Raw genomic sequence first — 18,377 nt, 5'->3', positions numbered from 1 at the left:
CTGCTTTAACAGCCTGCACTTATAAGGAGAAACTTTTTCTGAGCTGGCTGGCATTTCAGGATGAGGCTTTTATGAGAAATGAAATGCCATTATAGGACATCCTTGACAGGTTCCATGACAGCAGGGTTCCTCTCAATGTCTCATTATTTAAGTGAAATGTATTCAAATTGAGTGGGCAGCTAGCTAGCTGGATCGATGTAGGCCCTGAAGCTGCATTTAAAATGGCACCCTATTCATTATATAGAGCACTACATAAAGGACAGGGCACGTATATAGTGCACTACTTTTGACGAGAGCCCTACGAGAGCTTTACGAGAGCCCTACGAGAGCCTTACGAGAGCCCTATGTGAAAGGGAAAAGGGGGGGATTGCTTGTCAATTGTACAACTGAATATGTTCAACTGAAATGTGTCTTCCACGTTTAACCCAACTTGTGTGGACCCTGGTCAAAAGCAGTGCACTTTACAGGGAATAGGAGGCCATTTGGCAGTGTCGCTGAAAGCTCTTGATGGCTAGATCTGACGGCCAGTACAACTAAGAGCCTAGCTACTCTGAGTTTGCTATGTCACATGTCTATAAGTAATGGCAGGCGACTAAATGAGCCTTTTCCTGGGCCCTGGGTTAGCTGTGACAGATGGGAGGACATGACAGCCTTAGAGGAGTGTGACTACAGAAAGACATTAATCAATATCCGGGCCGTGGCTCGGGATACCGAACGCAGAACAGTTGACGAGGGCATTATTCCAGTGGATTACAGAGAGACAGAGAGAGAGAAAAAAAGAGACAAAGAGAGAGAGAGAGAGTGAGAAAGAGAGACAAAGATAGAGAGACAAAGAGAGAGAGAAACAAAGAGAGAGAATGAATGAGACAGAGAGAGAGAGACTGAGAGGGAGAGAGAGACAAAGAGAGAGATGAGACAGAGAGAGAGAGAGAGACTGAGAGGGAGAGAGGGAGAGAGAGAGAGAGAGACGGAGAGAGAGAGACTGAGGGAGAGAGAGAGAGAGAGAGAGAGAGAGAGAGAGAGAGAGAGAGAGAGAGAGAGAGAGAGAGAAAGAGAGAGGGATGGGCTACCTTCCAAATGTCACCCTATTCTCTATATAGTGCAATACTTTTGACCCATCAAAAGGCTCATAGGACTCTGGTCAGAAGTAGTGCACTATATAGGGAATAGGGTGCCATTTGGGATGCATGCCAAGGGAGAGGTATACCACATGGAGCTGGTAGGGAGTGTGACGGAAGGAATAAAATGGACCAGTCAATGATTTTAGCAGACGTTGTGATATTCGGTCTTTGCTTGGTGTTTTAATCATCTTGAGAGTGAAAACAAGAGCGTGGGGAGGTTAGGGGTACCATGATACTGAGCACCGCTGTATCAGTCATCAGCTGAAGCAATCGACTGAGTACAGGAAGCACTCTGTTGAGAGGGCAAATCAAATGAAGATGTGGTCGGTCAATCATTCCAGCTAATATTAGACTAGTGGATTGGTGATATTGAACAGGTTAGGGGCTCCCGAGTGTCGCAGCGGTCTAAAGGCACTGCATCCCAGTGCAAGAGGCGTCGCTACAGTCCCTGGTTTGAATCCAGGCGGTATCACATCCGGCCATGATTGGGAGTCCCATAGGGCGGCGCACAATTGGCTCAGCGTCGTCCCGGTTTGGCTGTCATTGTAAATAAGAATTTGTTCTTAACTGACCTGTCTAGTTAAATAAAAGGTTTTTTTAAATGACAAAATAATGTATTTTAATACTGGTGACGTCACATACTAACCAGACAGGGACCAGTGCCCTCCATGCAACAGTATCAATCTGTTTTCTGTTTCTAATAATTTCCATGTCAAACAGAAGCAATTCACTGTAGGCTATACCTACCAGACTTGGTTTCAAATACTATTTCAAATATCTCAATTACTTTCACATACAGTACCGGTCAAAAGTTTAGACACACCTACTCATTAAATGGTTTATATATATATATATACATATTTTTTCTATAGATTGTAAAATAATAGTGAAGACATCAAATTACACAAATAGTAATGTAGTAACCAAAAAAGTGTTAAACAAATCAAAATATATTTTATATTTGAGATTCTTCAAAGTAGCCAACCACTCTTGGCATTCTCTCAACCAGCTTCACCTGGAATGCTTTTCCAACAGCCTTGAAGGAGTTCCCATATATGCTTATAACTTTGCTTTTCCTTCACTCTGCGGTCCAACTCATCCCAAACCATCTCAATTGGGTTGAGGTCAGGTGATTGTGGAGGCCAGGTCATCTGATGCAGCACTCCATCACTCTACTTCTTGGTCAAATAGCCCTTACACAGCGTGGAGGTGTGTTGGGAGATTGTCCTGATGAAAAACAAATGCGCAAACCAGATGGGATGGCGTATTGCTGCAGAATGCTGTGGTAGCCATGCTGGTTAAGTGTGCCTTGAATTGTAAATAAATCACGGACATTGTCACCAGCAAAGCACCCCCAGATCATCACACCTCCTCTTCCATGCTTCACGGTGGGAACCACACATGCGGAGTGCATCCGTTCACCTACTCTGCGTCGCACAAAGACATGACAGTTGGAACCAAAAATCTCAAATTTGGACTCATCTGTCCAAAGGACAGATTTCCACGGTCTAATGTCCATTGCTCGTGTTTCTTGGCCCAAGCAAGTTGCTTCTTATTATTGGTGTCCTTTAGAAGCGGTTTCTTTGCAGCAATTCGACCATGAAGGCCTGATTCACGCAGTCTCCTCTGAACAGTTGATGTTGAGATGTGTCTGTTACTTGAACCCTGTGAAGCATTTATTTGGGCTGCAATTTTTGAGGCTGGTAACTCTGCAGCAGAGGTAACTCTGGGTCTTCCTTTCCTATGACAGCCCACATGAAAGCCAGTTTCATCATTGCGCTTGATGTTTTTTTGCGACTGCACTTGAAGAAAATGTCAAAGTTGAATGACCTTCATGTCTAAAAGTAATGATGGACTATCGTTTCTCTTTGCTTATTTGAGCTGTTCTTGGACTTAGTCTTTTGACAAATAGGTCTATCTTCTGTATACCACCCTTACCTTGTCACAACACAACTGATTGGCTCAAACACATTAAGAAGGAAAGAAATTCCACAAATGAACTTTTAACAAGGCTCACCTGTTAAATGAAATGCATTCCAGGTGACTACCACATGAAGCTGTTGAGAGAATGCCAAGGGAGTGCAAATCTGTCATCAAGGTGAAGGATGGCTTCTTTGAAGAATCTCAAATATAAAATCTATTTATATTTTTTTAACACTTTTTTGGTTACTACATGATTCCATATGTGTTGTTTAATCGTTTTGATGTCTTCACTATTATTCTACAATGTAGAAAATAGTTTTAAAAAATAAGAAAAACCCTTTAATGAGTAGAAGTGTCCAAACTTTTATATGAATATACTCAAATACACTCCCATGCATTTAATCCAGGTATTTGAAAATACTATTTGAAATAAGTATTGGGAAATACTCTCAAATACAATTCTGTATACTATTTGGTTTTTATATATCTCTTGCTTAAACTGACAGATGTATGGGGATTTTTTTAAGATGCTTATTAGATTTCCGCACAGGCGCGGACATCGACCATAGGTTTCTTTTAACCTAATAGCCACCATCTGGCAGAGTACCTATCTACTAATGGGATCTACAATTACCATGTGATGTGATTTGGTGAAACAGGGCATTCTAAACTGACCATGTGATGTGATTTGGTGAAACAGGGCATTCTAAACTGACCATGTGATGTGATTTGGTGAAACAGGGCATTCTAAACTGACCATGTGATGTGATTTGGTGAAACAGGGCATTCTAACCTGACCATGTGATGTGACTTGGTGAAACAGGGCATTCTAACCTGACCATGTGATGTAACTTGGTGAAACAGGGCATTCTAACCTGGGCATTCCATGTGATGTGACTTGGTGAAACAGGGCATTCTAACCCATCTGACCATGTGATGTGACTTGGTGAAACAGGGCATTCTAACCTGACCATGTGATGTGACTTGGTGAAACAGGGCATTTAAACTGACCATGTGATGTGACTTGGTGAAACAGTGCATTCTAAACTGACCATGTGATGTGACTTGGTGAAACAGGGCATTTTAAACTGACCATGTGATGTGACTTGGTGAAACAGGGCATTCTAACCTGACCATGAGATGTGACTTGGTGAAACAGGGCATTCTAACCTGACCATGTGATGTAACTTGGTGAAACAGGGCATTCTAACCTGACCATGTGATGTGACTTGGTGAAACAGGGCATTCTAACCTGACCATGTGATGTGACTTGGTGAAACAGGGCATTCTAACCTGACCATGTGATGTGACTTGGTGAAACAGGGCATTCTAAACTGACCATGTGATGTGACTTGGTGAAACAGGGCATTCTAAACTGACCATGTGATGTGACTTGGTGAAACAGGGCATTCTAAACTGACCATGTGATGTGATTTGGTGAAACAGGGCATTCTAAACTTACCATGTGATGTGACTTGGTGAAACAGGGCATTCTAACCTGACCATGTGATGTGACTTGGTGAAACAGGGCATTCTAACCTGACCATGTGTTGTGACTTGGTGAAACAGGGCATTCTAACCTGACCATGTGATGTGACTTGGTGAAACAGGGCATTCTAACAAGACCATGTGATGTGACTTGGTGAAACAGGGCATTCTAACCTGACCATGTGATGTGACTTGGTGAAACAGGGCATTCTAAACTGACCATGTGATGTAACTTGGTGAAACAGGGCATTCTAAACTGACCATGTGATGTGACTTGGTGAAACAGGGCATTCTAACCTGACCATGTGATGTGACTTGGTGAAACAGGGCATTCTAACCTGACCATGTGATGTGACTTGGTGAAACAGGGCATTCTAACCTGACCATGTGATGTGACTTGGTGAAACAGGGCATTCTAACCTGACCATGTGATGTGACTTGGTGAAACAGGGCATTCTAACCTGACCATGTGATGTGACTTGGTGAAACAGGGCATTCTAACCTGACCATGTGATGTGACTTGGTGAAACAGGGCATTCTAAACCGACCATGTGATGTGACTTGGTGAAACAGGGCATTCTAACCTGACCATGTGATGTGACTTGGTGAAACAGGGCATTCTAACCTGACCATGTGATGTGACTTGGTGAAACAGGGCATTCTAACCTGACCATGTGATGTGACTTGGTGAAACAGGGCATTCTAAACTGACCATGTGATGTGACTTGGTGAAACAGGGCATTCTAAACTGACCATGTGATGTGACTTGGTGAAACAGGGCATTCTAACCTGACCATGTGATGTGACTTGGTGAAACAGGGCATTCTAAACTGACCATGTGATGTGACTTGGTGAAACAGGGCATTCTAACCTGACCATGTGATGTGACTTGGTGAAACAGGGCATTCTAACCTGACCATGTGATGTGACTTGGTGAAACAGGGCATTCTAAACTGACCATGTGATGTGATTTGGTGAAACAGGGCATTCTAAACTGACCATGTGATGTGATTTGGTGAAACAGGGCATTCTAAACTGACCATGTGATGTGATTTGGTGAAACAGGGCATTCTAACCTGACCATGTGATGTGACTTGGTGAAACAGGGCATTCTAACCTGACCATGTGATGTGACTTGGTGAAACAGGGCATTCTAACCTGACCATGTGATGTGACTTGGTGAAACAGGGCATTCTAACCTGACCATGTGATGTGACTTGGTGAAACAGGGCATTCTAACCTGACCATGTGATGTGACTTGGTGAAACAGGGCATTCTAACCTGACCATGTGATGTGACTTGGTGAAACAGGGCATTCTTCCAACCTGACCATGTGATGTGACTTGGTGAAACAGGGCATTCTAAACTGACCATGTGATGTGACTTGGTGAAACAGGGCATTCTAACCTGACCATGTGATGTGACTTGGTGAAACAGGGCAGCTCAGCTTGAATCTGTTCATTACAAGTAAGGTGATAACACTTTATTTAGGCTTAGTAAACACGAGAGCAGGTTTGGTTTTAACCAATATATATATTTTATATATAAAAGTGTGTTGGTTGCAATTGTGACAAGAGAATATGTTCACATTTAAGTACAGTATTTAGAAATGTGTACTGATGTATATTAAATCCATAGCTAGGTATATGGATAAAATCACATTTACCTTAGTCGGTGTCTATAGCAGGAGAGGAGAGGAGATCAGCTGAAATTAATGGCTGAAATCTGGTCCCAGTCATCCGCTCTGTTAAATACTACTTTAAGTACGGCAATGAATATAATATAACCTCTCTCTCTCTCTCTCTCTCTCTCTCTCTCTCTCTCTCTCTCACACACACACACACACACACACACACACACACACACACACACACACACACACACACACACACACACACACACACACACACACACACACACACACACACACACACACACACACACACACACACAAATTAATAATGGTTACATCCCTTTTACAAAGGACCATATTCATACAATCATCTCATTTAGCAAGTTGCACAAACAAATATGATTTATGTTTAAAAACAGAATAATTTAAATACAGTCGTTTTTAAATATATAGAGAGATTCATTTCAATTAGAAAAAAGGAAATGAATGCATTCCATGATTGTTCCTTTTCAACCCCAGCAACAATCTCTCTAATTCATTCTAATTACAATACAGATGCCATGTTTCAGCCAAAAAGCAGTCAGGTAACTAATATTCCCTGTTATGTATAGCAGGTAATCTCTTGTTAGGAGGAAAACAGGTCAAGTAGCCATTGAGGTATTTTAGTCTGTAAATTAATGGAGTGACCTGTAGCACCAGCTATCATTCATTTATAATCATCCCAACAGGATAATATCTCCACTCCTCTCTACATTATAATCATCCCAACAGGATATCTCCACTCCTCTCTACATTATAATCATCCCAACAGGATATCTCCACTCCTCTCTACATTATAATCATCCCAACAGGATATCTCCACTCCTCTCTACATTATAATCATCCCAACAGGATAATATCTCCACTCCTCTCTACATTATAATCATCCCAACAGGATATCTCCACTCCTCTCTACATTACAATCATCCCAACAGGATATCTCCACTCCTCTCTACATCAGAATATAATAAACATGTTTCACAGTGGAGGCTGCTGAGTTGAGGAAGGCCATAATAATGGCTGGAACAGAACAAATGGAATGGAATCAGACACCTGGAAACCATGGAAACCACGCCTCTCTACATTATAATCATCCCAACAGGATAATATCTTGATGTATTCGGATACCATTCCAGTGATTCCGCTCCAGCCATTCACAGTGGAGGCTGCTGAGACCGTCCTCCCTGGAACAGAACAAATGGAATGGAATGCCAAAACCAACCTCCTGTGATGTATCATGAAACGTTAACAGCAAAGCTTACCAACTGTAAAAAGCTTGTTTTTACCCAAAGCAACAAAAAAAACTGTGCATCTTTCAGTTGTATTCCCACTTTTCCATCCAGAACAACAATTAGCAAGAAGACAGAAGAGACCACGTCGACATAAATTACAAACAAAACAGTTTGAAATATTGCTGACATTGGACTAATGTTTTGAGCCAAGTTCTTAATTGCCAGCTGTTCTACAAAAATCGCTTTAAAGACAAATCTGACGATACACTATCAGCAGACTGATTCCCCTCACAACATTATGCATTGACAGTAAACACATGTGTCCTCTTCAAGATTACACCTGAAACGTGCTTGGTTTCTTTTTTTCAAAATGTGTTTTAATGGCTATAAACATGAAGATTGCCTGAGTGGCGTTGAGAGAGAGTGACTTGCATACTTTATTCCGTGATGAATGAAAAGAAAGTACCTTTCTTGTGAGAAGCTTCTGTTTTGGGGCCTTGTGGGTCTAATAACAAAAAAGATCATGATTAAAACACATCATATTCTAACAGCAAGAACTCACATTGAGAAAAACAATGTGGAAAACAACAATAAAAACACATCTAGTATCACAACTTGCCAACACTTCAGAACTTATACAGGTAAGTGTGTGGCAGGGAAAGGAAGGAAACATTGTGGTGGTCAAAATACTGAAGGCAATAGCAGGAAGGAGGGATGCACGAGTTTGTGTTGGAGAACGTCATAGCGGGTCGGGCAGGAGAGGAGGCGATGCAGAGATGAGAGGAGGGGTAGAGCAGGGGTGCAAGGCATAGTTCTTCACGGGAGGCAGAAGGTGAGGTTAGCAAAATGCACTAAGATGAAAAACATCAGACAAAGGAAAGATGCATAGACTACATGTCAAACTGGCTTCGCTTAGATCTGCTTGCATCATTTGGCTTTAAATGCTTAAATGCTTACATTTTCTTATCAAGCAACTGGTAAGTGATTCAAACTAATTTTCTAATAAATGGGATATAAAAATCTTATTTTTTTAGATTTTGTTAATCTAAAAAAATTATATTTTTACCTCTTCCACTCGGGGGGACCCCTGCAACTGAGCAGCAAAATTGGTGCAACACAAGAGAACAGGAACAGGAAGTATACTTAGTGGACGAAGTGATATAGAAAAGTGATATAAAACACAAAGGCTCACACACAGACGTGATCAATTCATTGTTTTACCTGGGCCTTTTCCAGTCGTTACAGAAATTACCTTTTTTATGAATTGCCATGACTGAAGCTGGCCATGCATCATTTCAAACCTGGTTGGCGCTTCACCAATCCAGCACAACAAACCACTTAATTACAATTAAAGATAGAAAAATTAGTCCCATTATTGATTGCACGTATTTGGTAAGTGTGTAAAATAAATAAGGCATGCAAAAGATAACACCAAAATACCTGATGATAACCTTCATATTTCAACCTGTTCAAGCTCACCTTTTACACCCAAAGGCTGTTAATGATAAACCACTGTACATAACACACACATTAACACAAACATACAGTACATTTCCAGAACTTTCTGACAAAATTCCAAAGATCTTAATTAGATCAACAGAAAGGTTGCTCCTTCCCAGACAACATTTGCTGCTCATGCTGAAACGCTGCCGGTCCGTTCCTAATCACTATCGCCTGTCGACACAGGTGAATTATTCTTCTTAGGCACATAGTAAATGTATTTTCTCCACAAAGATTGTGTGTTGATAAATGTGCTATTTTCTTTTTGCTCCGGAGGCGCATTGAATTTGTAAACCAGGCGACATGCAGTCTGCCTACTTTTCTATAGGTGACAAGTGCCATTGATGAGAGATGGCGACTACACAGAGCTGAAGTCTTTGTGGGGGATATTGCAATCTATCAACGTCAGGAGAAAAGGAAATCGTTCTTTAAGATAGATGGAAAGTATTCTGCATGACCATGAACTGTTGTAGACAGGTGATTCGAACTCTATAATCTGTCTGGATCTACTGAGGATTATTATTATTTTTCCTCTTGTTGTTGTTGTTGTTGTTTTTACACTCTGCATGCAAAGGCAATCCCTCTGTGTCAACCTAAGCCTGAGTTTATCCTCTATTTGAGATCTGAAAACCTGATCCAAACATTAAACCAGAGCTTGGACTGTTTTCTTTGTTCAAAGCTTGCAAATCTCATACTGGCAAATAACTAGCAGTGTGTAAAATCAATTCTCCATATGTTACAAAGAGGTGATGCAAGTAAAAGGCTTTGTGCAAAATGTAAAGAACAGTGAATAATCGGCTATAAGAATGTACAACTGCGTTTTTAGAATGAATCCATCTGGGCCTGGTAGCGTCTCACTCACGCACCGTTTCACAAAAGGACAAATCTGAAAAGGTGACAGTTAAAACCGTCTAGCATGAAACATAAAAACAGTTGCTTGGGGGGGGGGGGGACTTAAATTATCTTGTCAGAGTAAACAATTATATGGCAACTTTAATGTCACACTCAAGTGTGGTGGCCGTTTTCCCACTTCGCAGTATCAGAAGTGAAATGACCCAAATGACAGGAAGTGACAGTAGCCGTTATGACACCATCTCCTCTCCTCCTCACAGTAGTATTAGAGACGCTTCAGTGACCAGGCGGAGAGAAGCGGCATCCGATTGAACAATCCAACCATTCTCACATGCCATTCATTAAATTAAAGAATGGTACTGTTTGATATCATGCTGAATAACAACATCAAGTGCAAACTCCCAATAATAGGGCTTTAATAAACACATGGCCTTGATATCATCTCATTCAAATAAATAGAATAAGGCTACTGTTTATTTCTTTTAAAAGGTATTTCTCCTATGTTTACATGTACAGTAGATGTATACTAGGAACAGATTTGTACCAAGTATTAAAGTAACGGATGGTTGGATACGACAACCATCTTGGTGTGAATGGCGTCCTGTCCTGTCTTATCCTGTCCTGTCCTATCCTGTTCTGTCCTATCCTGTCCTGTCCTATCCTGTCCTGTCCTATCCTGTCCTGTCCTATCCTGTCCTATGACTGCTACATCATCCATTCAGTCTGCTGTGTCCTTGCGATTTTGCCTCTCCCTAGACTTTGAAACATGATCAAAACTTCTGTTATAACTCAGGTAGATTCAGTCCTGAAATGCTATCAAACATCTACTCCCAGTTCAGTACGGTACGTCAGACCAAATGTCTAGATCCAAGAGTCGAGCATCCGGAGTAGCTGAATGTATCCTCATTCATCAAACGTAGTAGAATAACAAAAATAATTAAATTGTTTTAAGAAGAAGGCAGACTGAAGGTTCAATGTCAAAAAGTAATGTAGTTAGTGATTGGTGTGTGTGTGTGTGTGTTATATTAACTCTGTTTAGGGTTGTGTTCTTTACTGAACCCCATTCCTTTAATATTCCTGAAGTAGTCAGCAGATCAGTTGGTTCCCTGTTGCCATGTGTATATGAACACAGCAGCATCTGAACACTGCCCCCTCCCCCCTCTCTCATTAGGGTATTCCATTAATCCTATTAGTTACCCATTAAACAAATGCTGATAACACCAAATGAACGTCAAGCCCCACCAGCTAATAATATTTCATCTCCCTAGTCAGGTAGGTTCAAACAAAAAGAGAAGGAGAAGAAAAAGAGGTAGAACAGAGAAAGAGAGGGAGAGAGAGAGGGAGAGGGAGAGAGAGGAAGAGGGAGAGGGAGAGGGAGAGAGAGAGGGAGAGGGAGAGGGAGAGAGGGAGAGGGAGAGAGAGGGAGAGAGAGAGGGAGGGAGAGGGCAATAGAGAGGGAGAGAGGGAGAGGGAAAGAGAGAGGGAAAGAGAGAGGGAAAGAGAGGGAGAGTGAGGGAGAGAGAGGGAGAGGGAGAGAGAGAGAGGGAGAGGGAGAGAGGGAGAGGGAGAGAGAAAGAGAGAAGGAGAGGGAGAGAGAAAGAGAGAGGGAGAGGGAAAGAGAGAGGGAAAGAGAGAGGGAGAGAGAGGGAGAGGGAGAGGGAAAGAGAGAGGGAGAGAGGGAGAGAGGGAGAGGGAGAGGGAGAGGGAGAGGGAGAGAGAGAGGGAGAGAGAGGGAGAGAGAGAGAGAGGAGAAAGAGAGAGAGGGAGAGGGAGAGAGAGGGAGAGAGAGAGAGGGAGAGAGAGAGCGGGAGAGAGCGGGAGAGGGAGAAAGAGGGAGAGGGTGAGAGAGAGAGAGAGAGAGAGAGAGGGAGAGAGAGAGATACATAAAAGGTGAAAGACATCCCTGCGTAGTGAAAAATAAGACAGAAGCCAGAAACAGTAAAAATACGGCAGCAAGGACTATATATTTACAGATGTTCACTTGTCTCGCAAAACTAATTCAGAAGCAAAGTGACACAGCAAGTTCATTGTGAAAGCGTGTGGTTACACTGATCATCACTGTGATGTGACACGGCAGGCTTTAAAAAGGATGTGAGAGTAAGAGGAGAGAGCAGAGAGGACTAAGTGACTGACGGCTGTCTGACTGACTGTCTGGCTGTCTGACTGACTGTCTGGCTGTCTGACTGTCTGACTGACTGACTGGCTGTCTGACTGGCTGTCTGACTCTCTGACTGTCTGACTGGCTGGCTGACTGACTGGCTGACTGCTGTCTGGCTGTCTGGCTGTCTTGACTGACTGGCTGTATGACTGTCTGACAGGCATCAGAAGCAGCAGTAACAACCCAGGGTGGGGTGATGACTGACTGACTGACAGGGTGGGGTGGTGATGTGTATTTTGGTGGAATCTGCACAGCCTCATGGTTGTCGGCCAAGCTGCCCCTCACTGTGACTGATGAGGAGGGACAAGGTTGAAGAGGAGACTGAAGTCACAGCTGTACCCCCCACCACTGTTCATCACTGCAGTGCAGGCAGAGTGGAGCCCTAGATTACACCAGTCACCCTGCCTATAGCTCATCAGAGGTGCGAGGGGAAAGCTAGCAGGGTAAATAATAAGTCAAGACCTCCTTAACCTTCATAGTCGTTGCTGGAGAATGAACGTTAAAGTGGAATGAATTAAATGTTAAAAAGAAACTCGTAGACCATACAGGGGAGATCCCAAATGTGTCAGAAAGATATTTCCTTTTTTCCCATTCCAATAAAGAACCTGCTAAATCAATTAGAAGGGTTCCCCACAGTGAGTCCCAGTCATGATTAGTGTAATTTCCTCTCATGCCGGCACATTCGAAGCTCCAGGCAATTCTCTGCTATTCTCTCCCTGTTTTTCACTGTTGCTGTGCCATCACATTAGCAGGGATGGTGGTAGATTGAGGAGGTGTGCTCCTTTGTTAGCCCTACAAAGAATGCCTTAGCAGTTCAAACGTTCTAACATTCTAATGTTCTAAAGAATGCCTTAGCAGTTCAAACGTTCTAACATTCTAATGATCTAAAGAATGACTCAGCAGTTAAAACATTATAATGTTCTAAAGAATGACTCAGCAGTTAAAACATTCTAATGTTCTAAAGAATGCTTTCTAACATTCTAACATTCTAATGATCTAAAGAATGACTCAGCAGTTCAAACATTATAATGTTCTAAAGAATGCCTTCTAACGTTCTAACATTCTAATGTTCTAAAGAATGCCTTTTAACATTCTAATGTTGTAAAGCACATATGTCAGAGTCAAGGCCCGCGGGCCACATCCGGCCCGCGAGAAGGTTTTTTACGGCCCCTGGGATGATCTTGATTTATTATTAGAACCGGCCCGCAGACCGCAGCAAGCCGGCAGCCCGCAGATCTTTTACACGCACCAATACTACATTTCCCACAATGCAACGGTGACGCACCGAGCAGTAGGCTGCTTCATTTCAATATTTATTGGCACAGCAGTCGTCAGCATCACAGTAAAATTAACTTTCAGATACCCATCAAAAATGGCAAAACGGAAGGTGGACACTGAGAACCGGGGTTTCAAACAAGGTGGGAGTCGGAGTATATGTTCACGGAGGTAGCTGGAAAACCTGTGTGTCTTCTGTGTGGAGAAAGTGTGGCGGTACTGAAAGAGTATAATCTGAGACGACATTATGAAACGAAACACGCGGACAAAAACAAGAATATGGACATGGAACAAAGGCTACAAAAGGCAGAGGAATTAAAACGAGGCCTCAAATCTCGACAGGCTCTGTTCAAAAAAGCCAAATCACAAGGCCAGGCTGCTGTCAAGGCCAGTTTTATTTTGGCAGAAGAGATCGCTAAATCAGCCCGGCCATTTACGGAGGGGGATTTCATCAAAAACTGCATGATTAAAGTTTGTGACGAAGTTTGCCCAGAAAAAAGGCAACTCTTTTTAAATGTGAGTCTGAGTTTAATGTTCATGTTATGGGGATTTTTATATAAAGGAAATTTGTCTTTTGTGTCTGTTGAAAATTAAAGATTACTGACAGAGCCATAAGAAAATATTGCTTTATTTATCTGATCATATTGGAATATATTTGTTAGGTTTTCAGTAGGTTCAATTAGGTTCACTAGACTATATGCGTCATTTAAAAATTTTTCAATGAACATTCGAACAGTCCGGCCCTCGGCTTGTAGCTAAATTTTTTATTTGGCCCTCCGTCCATTTGACTTTGACACCCCTGTTGTAAAGAATGCCTCAGCAGTTCTACATTCTAATGTTCCAAAGAATGCCTTCTGACGTTCTAACATTCTAATGTTCTAAAGAATGCCTTAGCAGTTCAAACATTCTAATGTTCTAAAGAATGCCTTCTAATGTTCTCACATTCCAATGTTCTAAAGAATGCCTTCTAACAGTCTAATGTTCTAAAGAATGCCTTCTAACATTCTAATGTTCTAAAGAATGCCTTAGCAGTTCAAACATTCTAATGTTCTAAAGAATGCCTTCTAATGTTCTAACATTCCAATGTTCTAAAGAATGCCTTAGCAGTTCTATAATTTTAATGTTCTAATGAATGCTTTCTAATGTTCTAAAAATGTAATGTTCTAAAGAATGCCTTCTAACATTCTAATGTTCAAAGAAGCCTTAGCAGTTCTAACATTCTAATGTTCTAAAGAATGCCTTCTAACGTTCTAATGTTCTAAAGAATGCCTTTGCAGTTCTAACATTGTAACGTTCTAAAGAATGCCTTCTAACGTTCTAATGTTCTAAAGAATGCCTTTGCAGTTCTAACATTGTAATGTTCTAAAGAATGCCTTCTAACGTTCTAATGTTCTAAAGAATGCCTTTGCAGTTCTACAATTCTATAAACACTATTTTTGAAGTTCTAATTGTATAAAGGATATCTTTACAATTGTAATTGTATAAAGGATATCTTTACCATTCTAATTGTATAAAGGATATCTTTACCATTCTAATTGTATGAAGGATATCTTTACCATTCTAATTGTATAAAGGATATCTTTACCATTCTAATTGTATAAAGGATATCTTTACCATTCTAATTATATAAAGGATATCTTTACCATTCTAATTGTATGAAGGATATCTTTACCATTCTAATTGTATAAAGGATATCTTTACCATTCTAATTGTATAAAGGATATCTTTACCATTCTAATTGTATAAAGGATATCTTTACCATTCTAATTGTATAAAGGATATCTTTACCATTCTAATTGTATGAAGGATATCTTTACCATTCTAATTGTATAAAGGATATCTTTACCATTCTAATTGTATAAAGGATATCTTTACCATTCTAATTGTATCTTTACCAAGGATATCTTTACCATTCTAATTGTATAAAGGATATCTTTACCATTCTAATTGTATAAAGGATATCTTTACCATTCTAATTGTATAAAGGATATCTTTACCATTCTAATTGTATAAAGGATATCTTTACCATTCTAATTGTATAAAGGATATCTTTACCATTCTAATTGTATAAAGGATATCTTTACCATTCTAATTGTATAAAGGATATCTTTACCATTCTAATTGGATATCTTTACCATTCTAATTGTATAAAGGATATCTTTACCATTCTAATTGTATAAAGGATATCTTTACCATTCTAATTGTATAAAGGATATCTTTACCATTCTAATTGTATAAAGGATATCTTTACCATTCTAATTGTATAAAGGATATCTTTACCATTCTAATTGTATAAAGGATATCTTTACCATTCTAATTGTATAAAGGATATCTTTACCATTCTAATTGTATATCTTTACCATTCTAATTGTATAAAGGATATCTTTACCATTCTAATTGTATAAAGGATATCTTTACCATTCTAATTGTATAAAGGATATCTTTACCATTCTAATTGTATAAAGGATATCTTTACCATTCTAATTGTATATCTTTACCATTCTAATTGTATAAAGGATATCTTTACCATTCTAATTGTATAAAGGATATCTTTACCATTCTAATTGTATAAAGGATATCTTTACCATTCTAATTGTATATCTTTACCATTCTAATTGTATATCTTTACCATTCTAATTGTATATCTTTACCATTCTAATTGTATAAAGGATATCTTTACCATTCTAATTGTATAAAGGATATCTTTACCATTCTAATTGTATATCTTTACCATTCTAATTGTATATCTTTACCATTCTAATTGTATATCTTTACCATTCTAATTGTATAAAGGATATCTTTACCATTCTAATTGTATAAAGGATATCTTTACCATTCTAATTGTATAAAGGATATCTTTACCATTCTAATTGTATAAAGGATATCTTTACCATTCTAATTCTAATTGTATAAAGGATATCTTTACCATTCTAATTGTATAAAGGATATCTTTACCATTCTAATTGTATAAAGGATATCTTTACCATTCTAATTGTATAAAGGATATCTTTACCATTCTAATTATATAAAGGATATCTTTACCATTCTAATTGTATAAAGGATATCTTTACCATTCTAATTGTATAAAGGATATCTTTACCATTCTAATTGTATAAAGGATATCTTTACCATTCTAATTGTATAAAGGATATCTTTACCATTCTAATTGTATAAAGGATATCTTTACCATTCTAATTGTATAAAGGATATCTTTACCATTCTAATTGTATAAAGGATATCTTTACCATTCTAATTGTATATCTTTACCATTCTAATTGTATAAAGGATATCTTTACCATTCTAATTGTATAAAGGATATCTTTACCATTCTAATTGTATAAAGGATATCTTTACCATTCTAATTGTATATCTTTACCATTCTAATTGTATAAAGGATATCTTTACCATTCTAATTGTATATCTTTACCATTCTAATTGTATAAAGGATATCTTTACCATTCTAATTGTATAAAGGATATCTTTACCATTCTAATTGTATATCTTTACCATTCTAATTGTATAAAGGATATCTTTACCATTTTAATTGTATATAATATATGAGCAGTTCTACAGTTCCACTGTGTTCACTGTATATCTTATAAACAACCATCATTCTCTGATGAAGACGTTTCTTAGTCTTTGTACAGACGTTCATTATTAAGAAATGACCTGCCGGCCTGTTTATTTCATGAATGGGATTCATGTGTTTGGCTGGCAGGGATGGGAGAGGGACTGCTTGAATGAGTGAGTCTACCACTCACACTACAATACAGTGTTGACCTGACAGCCATGACTAACCTCTGAATCTATCTCACATTGTTCCATCCCATGACAATAGGCCTCTCGCCACACACTAGTCATATGATTAACATTATACATTACGTAATGTCATGTATTTTCCTTGAAATGCAAAGACATGTTACATTAGGGGCGGCAGGGTAGCCTAGTGGTTAGAGGGGCGGCAGGGTAGCCTAGTGGTTAGAGCGTTGGGCTAGTAAATCAAAATTAGAACACTGTTAGCTTTCATATCCAACCCTATTTAGACTCATTAGCATGAAAACTGCTATTGTGCTTCTTGTCTTAGTGCTCTTGACAAGCCCACTGAGGCTGAGCGGATCCTGTAGTGAACACTTTCTCTGGGCAGTGTACTATAACGGTGATGGAGGGTTCTATTACAGCAGCGAATCACAATACACACAACACTCTAGTTTCATATATCAAAGTAACTGTGATAAAGTAGGTTTAGCTGAGAGCAGAACTCTACAGGTGCCAGACAAGACCAGCACATCATACAATCTGTCGTGATGTTATCACTGTGGGTTGAGATGTTGGCTAAAAAAACAACATTCATACAAAGCCTCTGAACATTAAACAGTTTATAAAGCAAAGAAAAGGCGTTGTTTTTGTTGTTGTTGTTGTTGTTGCAGTGAACATCGTGAGCGAAGTGAGTATTGTGAAAAGACGTTATGTAGTCTAACTGTATGAGCAGATGTGGTTTTGCAACTCTAGCAGGCTGAATAATTCATGCTTAGTCACAGCAAACACTCCTGGATTCAGTACTTCATATACTGAGATGTCATACTCATGGAAATCACATGCAATATACCTGTAAAAGGCAGAGCCATTCTGGGGCCAAAACATCATGTTAAACATGGACACAGAGTAGCAGTCCCATTGTAGTTAGTTAACGTGAAATATTTGCAAAGTATCAAAGCATGTATGATAGATAGATAATCAGAAGCAAATCCCTTCAAATGTCCTCAGAAACAATCTCAGTGTATGGTATGGAAACAGGCTGTTTGTGGGAGTGGTTTCTCATGCAGAACATTGGATTCATATTTATGTCTTATTATTATAGACCCCCACAATTACAGAATTGTGGGGGTAATATTCCAATATATAGTCCAACGCTCTAACCTTTCGGTTACTAGTCCAACGCTCTAACCACTAGGCTACCCTATATGTACCCTATATGGTATAAATACATACATATTTATACCATATATATATATTTATACCATATAGGGTACATATAGGGTAGCCTAGTGGTTAGAGCGTTGGACTAGTAACTGAAAGGTTGCAAGTTCAAATCCCTGAGCTGACAAGGTACAAATTTGTCGTTCTGCCCCTGAACAGGCAGTTAACCCACTGTTCCT

At 39.6% G+C, this 18,377-nt stretch overlaps 1 protein-coding gene across 1 annotated transcript in view; it reads right to left on the bottom strand.

Moving 5' to 3' along the window:
* The window catches only part of LOC135545480 (glycine receptor subunit alphaZ1-like), a 107,130-nt gene that overhangs the window by 69,262 nt on the left and 19,491 nt on the right, over window positions 1-18,377 (bottom strand). The window contains exons 3-4 of the mRNA XM_064973112.1: window positions 8,503-8,529; window positions 7,903-7,941 (exon numbers count right to left, since the gene is read on the bottom strand). Coding sequence (XP_064829184.1) covers window positions 7,903-7,941; window positions 8,503-8,529 — 66 coding nt within the window. The remainder of the gene's footprint in view (window positions 1-7,902; window positions 7,942-8,502; window positions 8,530-18,377) is intronic.

The sequence above is a fragment of the Oncorhynchus masou genome, chromosome 9 (assembly GCF_036934945.1).
Source record: "Oncorhynchus masou masou isolate Uvic2021 chromosome 9, UVic_Omas_1.1, whole genome shotgun sequence".
Classification (NCBI taxonomy): Eukaryota; Metazoa; Chordata; class Actinopteri; order Salmoniformes; family Salmonidae; genus Oncorhynchus; species Oncorhynchus masou.
Note: the sequence above shows the minus strand (reverse complement) of the source record. Positions and strands in the feature narration are given on the sequence as shown.